Genomic DNA, 15,546 nt, shown 5'->3' with positions numbered 1-15,546 from the left:
GCACGCACACACACACAGGGTGGGGTGCTGGCCTGGAACTCAGTCCTTCTCCCCCAGGCTCCTGAGTGCTAGAATATAGGAGTGTGATGCTGTGCTCAGCTTTAATATGTTTGAAATGTTCCCAATTAGGCAGGGCAAAAGGGGAAAAAAATACATTCTTGTGCTTTCTTTGGGAGAATTATCTAGAAAGGAGTTCTAAATGCAAAGTGGAATACTCAGCACGAGGCTGAAGTTTAGGGATGGGTATTTGGTGTCTTGGCTCTTGCTGGTGTAACCTGGGTCCCTTTTGTGGTGTGTACAAAGAAACCTAGGCTGAGACAGTCCTCCCAGCCTGAGGTCACCTGATCCAGAGTGGGCTTTCTCACTGCCTCAGTTGTGGGTTTTACCTTGCTGAAGTTGAACTTCACAAATCTCTGTCCTTGAACCAAGAGTGAGCCTGCAGCTCCAGTCAGCACCTTCCTGTGACTTGCATGTGAGGCGATTGCTTCGTGGATGGGGCACGGCCTTGGCTCCTCTTTAAGAGCCCTGCGGCTGCTCAGTGGGTCCTGTGCTCAGACCAGCACCTGTGCTCAGAGTGTGGGGATTTATTTCCAATGCGCATCTGGGAACCCTGGCCATGTTTGCTGTTAGTGAAGACAGGCATCTTGGGGACTCTCAGCTATTTTCCTTGGCAGCAGCTCTCTCTCTCTCTCTCTCTCTCTCTCTCTCTCTCTCTCACCATTTACCACCACAGCTGCTCAGACACGGCCAGTGCCTCCCTCCTAAGACCTTCCCTTCCTCCTGCAGTGCCTACATTCTGTTTTTAGGATGGGTTAGAGTCCCGCTGCTTTGCCTCTCCACTCCATCTTCTATTCCCGTTCCCGACAGATGCCTTGAATTTGTTCCCTTCATTGAAAACATGAGGGGAAACAAGAAAGAAGCAACAAGGCCACCAATTAAGAAATGACTCACTTCTGTTTCAGGAACCCTATTACCGTTCATCCAGCGCCACAGTGCTCATGGTACAATTTCTCAACAGGAAACACCTGTATGGATTATTTCACTCTAGCCCCATGATGCTTGGACTGGAGTCCCTCCCAGACCCCATGGACACCTGGGAGATTATAGAGACCATTGGCAAAGGCACGTATGGCAAGGTCTACAAGGTAGCCAACAAGAGAGATGGGAGTCTGGCCGCGGTGAAGGTTCTGGACCCTGTCAGTGTGAGTAGAGGAGGGGACTGTAACAATCGTCTATCGTCTCGGACACACTGGCCTTGTGACTTCTTTTCCTGATCTTAGTGATAATTTTCATGAACGCTGGCAGGAAATCTCGAAACGAATCCTGGTTTGTCAGCGCCTCTGAAGGAAAGGACTTGGCGTGGAGTTAAAACTTTCCTGGACTTGCCAGGCATGATGGAGGGCATTTTCAGTCCCAGCACCCAGAGGAGTGGGGAGGGGGCGGAAGCAGGCAGATCTCTGAGTTCAAAGCCAGCCTGGTCTACAAATCAAGTTCCAGGACCATCAGGGCTAAACCAAAACCAACTAACCAATCAAAACAAACCCCCAAAACTTTCCTGGATTTTGGTTTCTTGCCTGTTTCATTGAAGTTTTGGCTTTAGCACCGTGGGCTTTTAAAAATTATTCTTTTGGAAAAATGCTATACTTCACTCCCTGTCCTTTCTGTAAGTTACAAAATGAACCAGCCTCTTGACAGTCAATCATCTGTAGTGACATTTTATTTCAAAGCACCAAGGTTACCATACTCTGCACTGGTCTGCACAGTGAAGTTGTATCTTTGAAAATTCAGATTTTTTTTCAATAAAAAGACATTTATAATAATAATACGGTTAAGAAAAAAGTATTGTAAAGAAATGTTACTGATTATAATGACCAAAAGGTTGGCATTGGGATCAAAATAGCTGCTCATGGGTGTTCTGAATATATGACAATGATGGCTTTAATATAGAGTCCAGTGTGGTGGCACATACTTGTAATTCCAGCCCTTGGGAGGTTCAGGCCTTGGGGGATTTGGGCTCAAGCCATCGATTAATAAATCATTTAATAAATTAATTAATAAATCAATGCCCTATCTGTACCTTTCCTTACATACCAGTCTCAATCAAGCTTGTCTTTTTCTTTTTCAACCTGTTTAGGATATGGACGAGGAGATCGAGGCTGAGTACAACATTCTGCAGTTCCTTCCCAGTCATCCCAACGTCGTAAAGTTCTATGGAATGTTTTACAGAGCCGACCGCTGTGTGGGAGGGCAGCTGTGGCTGGTCCTGGAGGTAGGTGCTGCCGTTGGGTGGGTGCAGCGGGAGGAGCTGACTCCTCCTTAGTGTGGGATACTCGAACAGATGTGTGTGAAGGAGGTTTCCTGTTTCTCTGCTTCAAAACCCCCTGATCTCTTTCCTTCCACCGTGGAGTGACTCTAGGAATCCAGTTGGGAAAATGCTATTGTGTCTATAAACTGGAAATGCGTCACAGAACTCATGCTCCAGCTTAGCTGCCCCTCCCCTCTTGGTTTTTGAACTCTGCCCACGATGCAGTTGCCTGGTGCCACTGGCATTCGCCTGCCCGTGTTCGTGGGCTTCTGAAAACCCAAGTCTGAGAGCGGTGTGTGGAAGGTTTCCTAGAGAATCCTGGCAAGAGATTAGCTGAGAGGGAAGCCAGGAAGGCACTGGGGCAGGGAGAAGCTAAACAGCACTCAGATTGTAATCAGGGCCTTGGCTGGTTCTCCAAGGAGATGGCCGTCCAGGAGCCTGTTCATAGTTGTCCTCAGCTGTGCCTCTGCCAGCCAGAGAGAGTGACTCCAGGTAGGTAGCCTCCTGTAGTTAGGGGCACTCCCTAGTGAGAGGTGGCTGGGAAGAGACTTTCCCAGCAGCCTCTGCTCTGCAGAGGGGCTCCAAAGAGAACACAGCGTGTGTACAAATGTTCCACTTTCTCTCCTTTATTAATGGGAATGAGTGCTGTCTGGATGTAGAAGACTGAGTCCCCTAAGTTATATTCCCCGTGAGACCGAAGATAACAAAGACAATAGGACCAGTCATTTGCTTTATTCTCACTGGGCCCGCCCTGATTTGTCTTGGGCCCAGCTCCTCTGGACCAGCTCTCACCTCCCAGCCCATGGTCATCAGAATGACACACACACAGGGCAAGGACATGTTCGGACACCTTAAGAAAGAAGGCCACGAGCCACCCTCCCTTCACTGACTGGTGCCTCTTGCTCCAGTCTTCCCGGATGTGGGAAAGCCTGAAAATGGGACGGTATGTACTGGCTGCCATGGCAACCATGGATGGAGAATTCATTATTATATCCAATGTGATAATCTACAAGGAAGCTAGTCCCAATATTTCTGGCACATTAGCTGCCTTCTTCACAGTCTAGCAATGGAAGGGGTTTTGGTTTTTATGAATCATCTTTGAGATTTTAGTCAGTATGTTAAATCAAATATACATTTTCCTATCGTCTTTTGGGTTTTATTAACCAGCTCTACCATACCCTTCACCTGAAAATGTTAGGGTTTTATGTTGCCGCAAAGCTGTGTGACCACTGATTCTTTGTTCAGGAATGCGCAGTTTCTGGACTCTGCTATTCATCTGCTCTGTAAGAGCTCTGTTCTTCCTTGTGACTTCATCATGAAAATACAGTAACCAAGACATTTCCTTTTTTACTCATTTCCTTCTCTGCACACCCCGCCCCAACCCCACCAAACCCTAAACATCTCTGTGTTCCGACAAAGGGCGCTGAAACCTTCAGAAATTCTCCAAGGCTTGTCAAGGGTCTGCTCCGCGAGCTGCGGGCAAGCAGGAGGCTGCTCATCCCAAAGGTGCTTATGAGCCAAGGCTCTTCCTGATGAGGTGAGATGGCAGACACAGCACCTCAGGTGTATCCAAGGCAACCAAGGAAGCTGTAAATAATGAGGCCATGCCCTGAGCCTCGTGCTGGTGCTCCCTGCCCAAACACCTTTTGCTTTTCCCAGTCAGCCAGGGGCAGGTAACAGGGCCGCTCAGCGACCCTGAGTGACTTAACCCTCAGCGTGTGATGTGCTGGCACTTATGATCTGGATGGCAGTTTTGCCAAAGCTGGTAGTGTGGAATGCTCTCTCCTGTGTCCCAGCATGGACCATCTATAGCAGGCTGCTGGATAGCCAGATGTGACCAGTGCCTCCACAAGTCAGGGGCAGAAGTCCCCAGTTTCCTTCAGTTTTAGTCTCTTGGTATTCCATGGACGGCCACAGGGCAGAGAGGGGAGGGACATGCTCCCATGACCATGACCAGTTTACAAAACTGGCATCAGCTTTCCATCACTATAACAAAATGTCTGAGACAAATCAACTTTAGAAGGAGACACCTCTTTTGGTTCATGGTTAGAGGGGTTTCACTCCTGTGATCAGTTGGCTTTTGGGCTGGGGAGGAGATAGTTTACCTCATGATGGTCATAGACTGAAGAGGAAATAGTTCACCTCATGGTGGCTTGGAGGAAAAAGAAAGACCAGTGTCCCAACATCTCTATCAAAGGCAGAGCTCCAATGGCCTAACTTCTTCCCACTGGGCCTTGCCCACCAAAAGGGCCGCTGCCTCCCAACAGCACCATGTGATGGTGGTCAGGGTCTTTGGGGACACCGACTGGCCTACTCACACAGCAGGATGACGGCTGGCCGCAGGGTACCCCAGGGTTCTGCTCCACCTGTGGCTAGTTCTGCTTTGGGAGACTCACAATAAAATGACAATGCATTTAGTGTTGTCCTCCTCATCCATTACAGTGAGATTAAACTTCTATTGCCTTTGCTCTTCTCCTGCTGGATGCCAGGGAGGAGCTATTTCATGGAGTAATTTTAGAGGGTAGAAAAAGGTTATTAATAAGCTCCTCAAATCACCGCAACTATGAAAACAAAAGCAAATAAAAATGTCATCTCTGAAATTCATTGCCAATTTGTTAGTTGAAAGCAAGCAAAACTCCCTTCACGGTAGACACCTTCTGCATTAGGAGGGCATGGACCGGCACACTGGCGTGTGATGTGTTGGGCAGCGTGCATTTGTCTTAAGTATTAAATTGATTCATCCCTGAGTCCCATTTTGTCTTACCCAGATAAGATGTGATAAGAAATTAGACCATTGAGAGCAGCGCAGTAGTCAGAAATGGCATCTAATATGTACTAAGGCATGCTAAGGCATGCTTTCTTTTTCTTTTCTTTTCTTTTCTTTTTTTTTCCTTTTAGGACAAAAGCCTTGACAGGTAGACAGACTAATCATTTCAGCCTGAATCAAATGCTCAACTTTTGAAAAATCATTTAGAGTACCATGAAAAGGTTGTAAAGAAAAAAAAAATTAAAGTTAAGGAAAAAAATATCAAAGTAAAAGAAAGCAAAAACTCTGCCTTTAAAGTAAGTAAAATAATTGGCTTTAAAAATAATCTGTTCCCCTACCCTGCCTAGAGATCAAAGGGTGAGTTCAGAATCTGCAGAGCCAGACAGATGAAGAAGAAAGGGGGTGAGGAAGGAGACAAGGCTGGGAGAACATATACTCTACCGAGCTCTTGCTTTTATTCAGGCCCTAGAAGTCCAGTCCAGTCCCAGATGTCACCGGAAGTGTTGAGCAGCAAGCCATGTGCACCCATTAACACTGCGGCTTGAGTTAGGTTTACCAAGTCGAGGACAGAGGTCTGAGCAGGACACTGATGGGGAAGAAGGGTTGGTAGGATGTCACATGTTCTAAGCTCGGCACTCCGAGCTTACTCTGGAGAGTCTAGAACACAGTGAAGGAGGATGCCACACTTCCGGCAGGAGGAGGGAGGAGCTTTGAAAAGCAGAGCAGCGCTGCTGCAGGCTCAGACGGTCTCTGGTTTCAGTACTCTGGCCCAGGGAAGACTGAGGGGAAGCTGAAGCCTCCAGTCCAAACACCTCTCTAGGGCTGAGCACCTCCCTGCTGGAAATGGAGCTCCTGGGATGTAGTTTTTCATTTGCGTAGTTGCAAGTCTGACCTGGTGTTCAGTAAAATCAAGATTATCTGTCCCAACTCGAGTGGCAAACTGAGCTGTTTTCAACTACCGAGAGGCAGCCATGCTTCTTCCGATGGCATCTCCTCAAGTAATTTTGGCTCTTCATGCGTTTGTAGAACCTCACACCCTTGAAAGACCTTGACACCCTACTGATCGCAAGGCACTGCAAAGAACTCCTTAGTTCTGCCATCTCACGTAGTCAAACAAACACCCTGGTACAGGAGATCCTTGACAGCTGGAGCTGAGGCTAGAACAAGGGTCTGGCGACTGTGCTGCCTGAACCATTCCTTAATAACACAGAGGAAAGCTTATGCCTTTATTGAGCAAGGAACATTTTGCTGCTTGAAGTTATGATCTGTCCTGATGGACGCACACGCTGTGATTGAGTCGATATTCAATGATGTTTTGAAAATGAGATGTGAAATGTAAATGACTTTTCTTTTTCTGTTTTTCTTAGTTTGTAGCAAAATGCTCATTAAATTCTAAATGCACCCAGCCATCTCATTTCCTAAACGCTGAGGGCGTAGGGAGGAGCTGTGGGCTGGAGACGGACCTCAGTGGTTGAATCTGATGGCTGGCAGAGCTTTCGGGAAGGATGGGCTTTCGTGCCAACCCTCATGGTTGGGGCAGGGGACTAGGGTGTCTTTTGACAACTCTAGGGGATTATTTTATTGGATGGATTTGAGTATACTTTCTCGTTTTATTTATAAAAGGCTCCGCCCATTTCACTCAACATTGGCTCTCACCAGTGTGCGTCTGCTTTCCCCTTTCGTAGCTAAAGTTACCACAGTCTTTTAAAACCTTGCTAGTGGCCTTATCAGGGATACAAGACAGCTTCCTCTGAGGCAGCCCGAACAGTTTAATTACACCTCTGTAAATTCTGGAAATTCAAACAACTCTTAACTCTGGCATTTACTGAACAAAAGACGCTGGCTGAGTAAGACCTCTTTGTGTTTCATTTTGTTTTTCTGAATTCACAGCTGACTTTCAATCCTACTTTTTCTCCCTTCCTACGTTCTGAAGTGATGAAGAAAGGTTCCAAGTTTGCTCCCTAAGTCAAACGTGCTAAAGAGGCCCATGTCACACAATCAGCCATACTCAGAGGAGAGAAGGGAAGAGAAGACTACGAGTCCTCAGGGGGAAATTTCTAGCATTGAATTAGCTTGGGCCAACACCCAGAGTTTAAATGTCCGAGTGGTAGGAGTTCAGCATTCCCCTCCAAAAGGAAGCATGCCTGTCCCTGGGAGTGGAGCCCAGCTGGGGAGTGGTCCTGATGGATCTGTTCTTAGGCTCTGCATCTGGAGGAGCAGAGAACCACACTTTTTTTTCATCTCCTTGTATCCGTCGACTGCATCTTCACCTTCCACGTTGAGGTGCTGAGAAACCCACTTTGATTCTGTTTCATAAGCAACTCATGACTTGGCTTTGGGCCCTGTCTCCCTTGGTTGCTGTTCTTTCTATGGTGTACATGTGAGCATCGGTTAATGTGTGTGCATGTGTGTGTACCAATGTTTAGAAGGTAAAGATCAATATTATTTCTCAGTAGCTCTCCATCTTATCCTTTTAAACAGGACCTCTCACTGAACCCATTGCTCACCAGTTCAGGAAGATTGTCTGGCCAGAAAGCTCTAGGGATCCACCTGCCTCTCCTCTCCCCAGTGCTGGGGTCACTGACACCTAGCTGTTTCTGTGGGTGATGGGAACCTGGACCTAGGCCCTCATGCTTGCATGATGAGAGAGAACTCTGCCAACTGTGCTGGAAAGTTGTATGCCAGCTTGACACAGCTAGAGTGAACAGAGAGATGGGAGACTCAACTGAGATAATACCTCTATAAGATCAGGCTGTAGAGATGTCTGTGGGGAATTTCTTAATCAGTGATGGGCGGGGGCAGGCCCAACAACTGTGGGTGGGGCCACCCCTGGGCTGGGAGGTCCTGGGTTCTGTAAGAAAGCAGGCTAAGCAAGCCAACAAGTAGCATTTTCCTTGACCTCTGTGTTAGTTTCTGCCTCCAGGTTCCTGCCCTGTTTGAGTCCCTGTCCTGACTTTCCTCAGCGATGAACAGTGATCGGAATTGTAAGCCAAATAAGCCCTTTCCTTCCCAAGTTGCTTTGCTTATGGAGTTTCATCGCAGCAATAGTAACCCTGACTAAGGCACCAACTGAGCTATCATTCAGCCTTCCCCCGAGGATGTTTTCAAAGTTCCCGATGGATAGCCTGTGTCTGACACTGCTGTCCTCAGTTCATCATTTGCCAATCTGCTGCCACAATTATCTTTCCAGAATGTAGGCCTCCACCCTGAGACCTCCTCTATAGCCACTCATGTGCCTTACGTCATGATGCCACAGTACTGAACTAGACATAGTATAGCGTGATAATGCTCATTCTGTTTTACCTCCCACCTCCCTCTATTCCAAGAGCAGCAGCGTGGATAAAATTCCTTCATGCTCCCCCTCTTTGCACAGGATTTCTCCAGCTCCTTTGCCCCAGACGCTCTTCCATGTCCTGCTCCAAACCCATTTGTCGTTCAGACTTGTGTCTGAAATGCTGTCTCCTCTCCCCTCTCACCCTCCCTCAATAGAGTTCTCCCTCCCGCCTGAACGTTCATGTCATCTTACGATTGACAGGTGACAAGCAGTCTAATTGCAGCCACGGGGGGGAAAAACGCGAACACCGGATGTTGTCTGTCTTTTCACACAGCTAGAGACCAAAGAGTTTGGAGCCCTTTGGATGTCTGTCACTGTGACAAAATCCCTGGCGCAACTCACTTCTGAGGAGAAAATGCTAGCTTACAGTTTCAGAAGTCCCAGTCCATGGCTAGGAAGGCCTATAGTTTGGAGCCTCTGGTGGGAGTGGTGACGGAAATGGAACTCTGGCAGGACAAACTTCTCATCTAGTGGCCAGGACCACTCATGTAATGGGGAGTATGCCCCAAGGATCTAAGACTTCCCACAGGGTCCTTCTTCCAAAAGGCCCATAGCATCTCCTAATAGTGCCACCCTGGAGACCAGTGCTTTAATGGATGAAGCTTTTGGGGACACTCAACATCTAACCTATAGGAAGATAGAATGTTGAAATACAGCAATTGGGACGTGAAAGCCAATGGGGTTGAGTGGTCAGTTCAACTTGCTATTTTCAGACTGCCCGGAGGTCAGTGGCCCGGAGGTCACTTAACATAGTATCAAACCCAAAGGTTTTCATAGTCTTCAAACACTTCATTGCTTCGAGGTTCCCTACAGAGAATCTCCTCATAGTAATTTAGTGCTAATTTTAAGGATTTCGTGTTTTCCTATTAGGGTTTTAGTCACACCCTTATGAACAACTTAAATGCCAAAAGCTCGGGCATTTCATTCCTAGCTCTTTGACTGTTACTGTACAAGGATCTACAAACACACGGCGGGGATGGTACCCATATCAGATAGAAGCACAAGCTCAGCCTTCATCAGATGCTGCAGCTGTTCCTAACTAGAGTGGACCAGCTCCTAGGATGCTGTTGTCTCTGTTAGTATAGCAGCTGATCTGTGCTTCCTCTGGCTTCGTTATGTAAGCAAGCCAGTCCACTCCAGGGGAGCACCCCCACACACACACACTCACTAGTTCACTCTTCTTTCAGACTAAGCACCACAGGGAGCACAAGTCTCTAAAGTAGGGTTTTTACATAAGCTCAAGGATGGCTGCTGGCATCTGAGGATAGCTCTGAATTTGCTCCCCCGGAAAAAAAATTGCAAAATGTGTGTACTCCCTGCCGTCCATTGGTGCCTTGTTTTAAGGTGGCTTGTAGCAAACCCATACTGAATTCTGCAGTTAGTATAGTTTATCTCTGGGAAAACAAAACAAAACAAAACAAAACAAAAAAAACCTCTAAATTGCTGGGACAGTAAGACTTTACCTACTCTATGTACTCACACTTTGATATATACACTATAAGATAATGGACAGTGTGCAGGTAAAAATCTTAGGATGTCTTAAATTATGGACAGGGAAAGAGGGAGGGAAGGAGGGAGGCTGGAGAAAGAGAGAGAGGGAGGGAGAGAAGGGTGGGTAGCTAAAGTCTCCTAAAGCCTCGGGTTGAACCAGAGAGAGCTAAGCACACCACAGGTCTGACAAACACTGACACCCTTAGAAGAGTTACTGGTCAAGCCCCAGATGCCTGCTGCCAGCAGGGAGTCAGGAGGGTTTGGAATCCCTGAGATTTGTCTCTCGTCTGGCATCAAGGGCATTCATCTCGCCTTTTCAGTTTTCTGTTCATCCTCAAAATGCATTTTTTAAAAGACAATAGTCACAAAAAGTGAAAAGTATCCAGTAAGTTACTATGGTTACCTATATGCCTTTTCCTTCAAATTTTTAAGTAATAACTTGTGCTTTTGTATTTGGCTTGGCAAATTAAAAAGTCATCTTTAGGTATAAACTTATTCACTCATAAGTCATTACTTTGAATAAAAGGTACACATGCACAAAGAAACTGATTTGGCTGGCTTATAGAAACTTGCAATCTAATTATTTCAGTCTGGAATTTTGTGATCTGCAAACTTACCACACTGTCAGTAATCAGTAATTTTTTTTTTTCTTCTAAGCATATTTGTCTTTTCTTTTCGTTTGGGTTCTCTGGCTCCCTCTCTGTCCCGGATCTCTTCTCCCAGCTGTGTAACGGGGGCTCTGTCACTGAGCTTGTCAAGGGCCTCCTAAGGTGTGGCCAGCGGCTGGATGAAGCTGTGATCTCCTACATTCTGTACGGAGCCCTCTTGGTAAGGATGTCCATGGTGTGGGGGACAGTTCGTGCACTGCTTGGCTCCTCACTGCATGTTAGCAATGGGAATTTGACCTCGGGATGGTATAGAGCCTACTCTGGACTTTTATTAGACCGTTGAGTTCATTTGCTGACAGCTGAGATTTTCCTCTCTTTGTCTCCCTGTCCTCGGTGGCACTGGGACACCACACAGGGCCTTCAGCATTTGCACCATCACCGAATTATCCACCGGGATGTGAAGGGGAATAACATTCTTCTGACGACAGAAGGAGGAGTTAAGCTCGTTGACTTTGGTAATGACTGTGTCATTTGTTTTCTCGATGTGTGCAGTTTTAGCCAAAGGGGACAATTTATTGCAATCTCTGAAGAGTGGGGCCTCTTCTGAGCACCACAGGCTCGGGGACTTTCCAGGCAAATGGGCCCGAGTGTAGGGGGCTTCCCAGATGGATCACCCTTGGAGAAGCTTTTTTTTCTAATTATTTTCAGCTTTCGGAGCAATTTTGTTAAAAGCTAGAAAATAAAAGTTTTGCAAAAGAAAAACCTAACAGAAAAATGATATTTTGGCTTTGTTTGTTTGTTTGTCTTTTTCTTTCTGTGAAAGTTTTCCACCTCAGGGCAATTGTCTGCAATTTACATTTTTCATCTCTCTTTTGCATATGAAAAGAGAAAACAGTTTGGTTTTTTAAATGACTTTCTCTAGCCTTGGGCATACTTATTTGCAGTGCACAGAAGGCAAACTGGTCCTCTGGGCCGGGGAGACATGAAATTCTAACTAATGCTTCAACACATGCACAGGAGGCTGGTTGACCTAGAAACATTAACAGGAAATGCAGACGGTATCACCTGAGGCCAGAGAATACTGACTCTTCTCCCAACATTCTGTTTTGATAGTCCTAAACCAACAAGCCATTTAGTTTTCCTCTTTTTTTTTGGCATATGGAATGGTTTACTTTGCTAAATAAGTTCAAGGTTAGTTAGTACTTCTGGGTTATTGTTACAAATAATGAGAAACCATTTAGAACACTCCAAAATGTTACCAGCATCACCATAGTAAAAATAAGACAGTGGTTTTTAATACTCATTTTTTTTTTTTATCGGTAAGAAATAACTTGGTATAGGATGTGTCAGCAAATTATTTGTGAAGGAGTTATTTAAGAATAAATGAAGTTGGGGCTAGAGAGATGGCTCAGTAATGTAGAGCATCTGTTGCTGCCAGAGCCTCTCTGGAGGCTCACAGCTGTTTGTAACTTCAGTTCCAGAGGGCATGGCACTTTCTTCTGGCCTATTCACTCTCCTGCATGACTATGGTACACATACATACATACATACATACATACAAAACATTGATACACATAAAATAAAAATACATTTTAAAAATGGAGTTTCTTTAGGTATGTAGACCTGTGTTTTAAGAGGCCAACCAAGAAAAAAGGTAGAGGAAACCTTGTCCAAGGCTCTGCTCCTCTGTCAATAGAAGGAACGACTAACTTGTAGCGATGTGCTGTAGAGGCAATGTATTTTCCACATGGCCCTGAGGGCATTTAGTATGCCAGAAGGGAAATAGCCTAGATGGGTGAGGAGAGGACTTAAGACCACTTTGTCTAGGTGTCAGCTCTGTGAGCTTCTACAGAGAAAATGTTCTTAATCTTTCCAGTACAAAGTGCCTGGACATCCAATTGCTGTAAAAGAAATTTCTAGAAATTAAAAGCAGAAAGGTGTAATTGTTTGTTACTGTGTTGTTATGGAGGATGTGGCAGAGTGGGAATTATCTGTGGCACTGTGACCTGCGGATAGTCCCAGCTACTGGGAAGGCTGAGGTGAGGGACTCATTTGAGTCTGGGAGTTTGAGACCAGCCTGGACAACACAGCAGAGACCTTGTGGGTGCTGGGCGATGGCTCCAGGTGGCTTCTAGGCTCTATAAGAAAGAGAATGCAAATGGCAAACCCAGGAACCAACCCAGGGTTTTCTGCACATCTTGAAGGCCCCATAGTCCCTAGGTGTGCCCGTTGCTAAGCAGCACACAGTATTAAGGCTTGAGCTCGTCTGCAGTTGCAATGGTGCCAAGAGTCTTCATTTTCTTCAGTGCTGTGCTAGACTTCTGCTTAGTATAAAAAAATGCACTACATTTATAAAGTACATGACATGATTATCCTCCTATTTAGTCTTAGAAGAATCTATATGTTAGGTGTGATTGTTGCCATGATCCCCAGTTTGAAGATGGTAACACTGAGGCTTGGAGATGTGGCTGTCACACCACTAGTGAAAGGCATCATGGGAACTGGAAGGCGAGTGGGTCTCCCAACTTTTAACTCAGCCTACATTTAGTCCCACTTTATTTGATGGTACAGAGAAGAGAGGTCAGCAAAGGACACTGGAATAATATTAAAATTCAGGTCTTCAACGTTGAGCTTTAGATAATAATGCTGTCAATTTCTTTTTCCATTTGAGAAGCATTGCTTTCTTGCCAAGTTTCTAGTCTTGTAGGCTAGATAAGGCACTGAAATCTTTTTGTGTCTACACTGATGCTCTATTACAGATAATGCTTGCCAATCTTCCTCCTCCATAAAATGAAGCACTTATTAAAGAAATCATCTGAAATAATTGGAAAACATAATAGGAAGATATTTTAGGTTGATCATGGTTGTTGATGTTTTTCTTTATGTTCCAAATTTGCAGCTATATGAGCATGAATTATCATTGGGAAACAAGTTCTGATGATTTAGATAGAATGATCAAAATGCCTTTCAGACTTTAGCAAAGTACTGCCCATGGGACAAATATGCTCACCTTCTATTTTTACGTAGCCCGTGACCTAAGGACTATATATGTGTATGTAAATAGTCATTGTACTTTGAGAGCAAATCTTGTGATAGCTCAGACTGGCCTCAAACTCACTATGTAGCCCAGGTTTAACTCTTGATGCTCCTGATTCAGCACGATCCCAAATGCTGAGATTGCAGACTTGTGCTGCCATGCTTAGTCTGATTTTTATGTTTTTAACGTGTGCTAAAAACATAAAGAATATATGACCTGTGAAAACTATGCTCAGTTCAGATTTCAGGATCCACAAGTGAAGTCTTGCCTAGGTATGGCCACACTCATTCCTCTATTTGTCTTCTGTGACTGCCTTACACTCTGGCAGCAGTTAGTAATTGTGAAAGGGACCACGACACCTAAAACAATTACTATCTGAACTTTTATAGACAACATTGCCAACCTCTGTCTAGCATCTTATGCTCTCTGCTAAATTCTGGTACCTTTTTCCTGTAGGTGTCTCTGCTCAACTTACAAGCACACGCCTGCGGAGAAACACATCAGTTGGGACCCCTTTCTGGATGGCCCCTGAGGTAAGCGGGAAGTAGCACCCTTGTTGAGCGCCTTGATGCTGTGCCTTTTTGTGGGCAAGACATATGCTCTCTACAATTTTCAGGGAGAAAAATCCTTCATCCTTAGAGAACTCTAAAATCCTCGATGGTGAGAGATACTGATAAGACACAGTCTCAGAGAATCAGGATTAAGTCACAGCCAGCCCATAGGTTGTCTTCATGTCATTAGGAAAAGCTGACCCTCCGGGAAATGTAGCTTTCTTCCAGGGTCACAGCTTGGAAAAGTCCATCCAGCCTTTGTCTACATTAGAAAGATGCCACCTTTCCTAGATAAACACAGCCCACAACCCATGGCTTGGTGGCGAGCCTCATTTTAGCTTCAAGCAGCCCACCAAGCCTCATGCAGTTTCTGTGGCTGTTTCTGTGGCAATTTCTACCACATACACAGCAACTTCTCCTGTATACATTGTTAGCTTTCTGTAATTGACCAGGACTTGGTCCTAATTCAGTTTTGGCCTCAATACAGAGCTGGGGCATGCAGAAGTCGGGGAGCTGTGCAGCTAGGCAAAGCACGGGTGTGTGAGTCACCTTCGCTGTCCCCAGCACTCTGACCTTCACCTGAAAGCAGTTCTCTGGGGGGAATCAGAGGACACAGACAGTCACCTCCCTAGGTGGCTTTCTGTCTCTGCTCTGTCTGCGTGGTCTGTACGATGGCCCACATGGTCTCCTAAGGCAGCAGGTAGCTCATACCAGTCTTTAATCAGTTTTCCTCAATGTTCCCCGCTATATATGGCCTTCCGGTTTTTGTTTGGATAATAGGCCCACTTTAAACAAAAAGAAAAAGCTGGCAGACTACAGCATTTATTTATTATAAATGTTTCTTAAGTAGGTTTAGAAGTATATAGATCTAAACTGTCAGTCACATGTTTATAGATCTACAGAAAAATGTTTAAAGACGACAAAGCCAGTAACTTTCAACTCGGCGGTTTGAGACAGATTGTTTTTGTGTTTTGCAGTGTGATTGTGTGTCAGCACCCAAGTATGGGTTCTCTGAGTTGGGAAGTCAATACATGTGTTGACTTAACCGCTACACTCCCATTCCCCCCTCCCCCCCCCATTTGGCTACATTTCAGTCCATGTGATCTCTCCTTGCACACAGTCTCCTCTGGCTTCCAACTGTCGCTTTCTGTGAGCCAGGCACAGTTTCACAGTAAGTGAATGCGGAGACTAAAACCATACGGCAAATAGTTACCCAGATGATCTGGGATGTTTGTGTTTGTGGCAATGCAATCAGTGAGGTAAAAATGAAAAAAAAAAATACATTTTTGGGGTGGTGAACAGACCCTCCTATCACATTCTATCTAGCCTTTTTTTTTTTTTTTTAATCTGTCCACTTTTAATCTGTTCACTTTCAATTTCTCTCTCCTATGCGACTTCTTAACTCCCACAGCAGTGAGCAACAGATTTATCTCCTTCATCTCTGGGCCGCACT

At 45.5% G+C, this 15,546-nt stretch overlaps 1 protein-coding gene across 2 annotated transcripts in view; it reads left to right on the top strand.

Annotated features, from left to right (window-relative positions):
* The first annotated feature begins 1,025 nt into the window (after positions 1–1,025).
* Positions 1,026–15,546, top strand: part of Myo3b (myosin IIIB) — a 306,408-nt gene continuing 291,887 nt past the window's right edge. Inside the window, exons 1-5 of one of the 2 annotated variants that reach the window (XM_055600477.1) lie at positions 1,026–1,202; positions 2,135–2,269; positions 10,621–10,725; positions 10,921–11,020; positions 13,999–14,075. In XM_055600477.1, coding sequence (XP_055456452.1) covers positions 1,053–1,202; positions 2,135–2,269; positions 10,621–10,725; positions 10,921–11,020; positions 13,999–14,075 — 567 coding nt within the window. In that variant the 5' untranslated portion in view covers positions 1,026–1,052. The remainder of the gene's footprint in view (positions 1,203–2,134; positions 2,270–10,620; positions 10,726–10,920; positions 11,021–13,998; positions 14,076–15,546) is intronic. The other variant, XM_055600478.1, reaches the window with a different exon arrangement.

The sequence above is a fragment of the Psammomys obesus genome, unplaced genomic scaffold (genome assembly GCF_907164565.1).
Source record: "Psammomys obesus unplaced genomic scaffold, mPsaObe1.curated_primary_1811, whole genome shotgun sequence".
In the NCBI taxonomy this organism is placed as follows: Eukaryota; Metazoa; Chordata; class Mammalia; order Rodentia; family Muridae; genus Psammomys; species Psammomys obesus.
The sequence above is the reverse complement of the archived record's forward strand: the minus strand, read 5'-3'. Positions and strand labels throughout refer to the sequence as shown.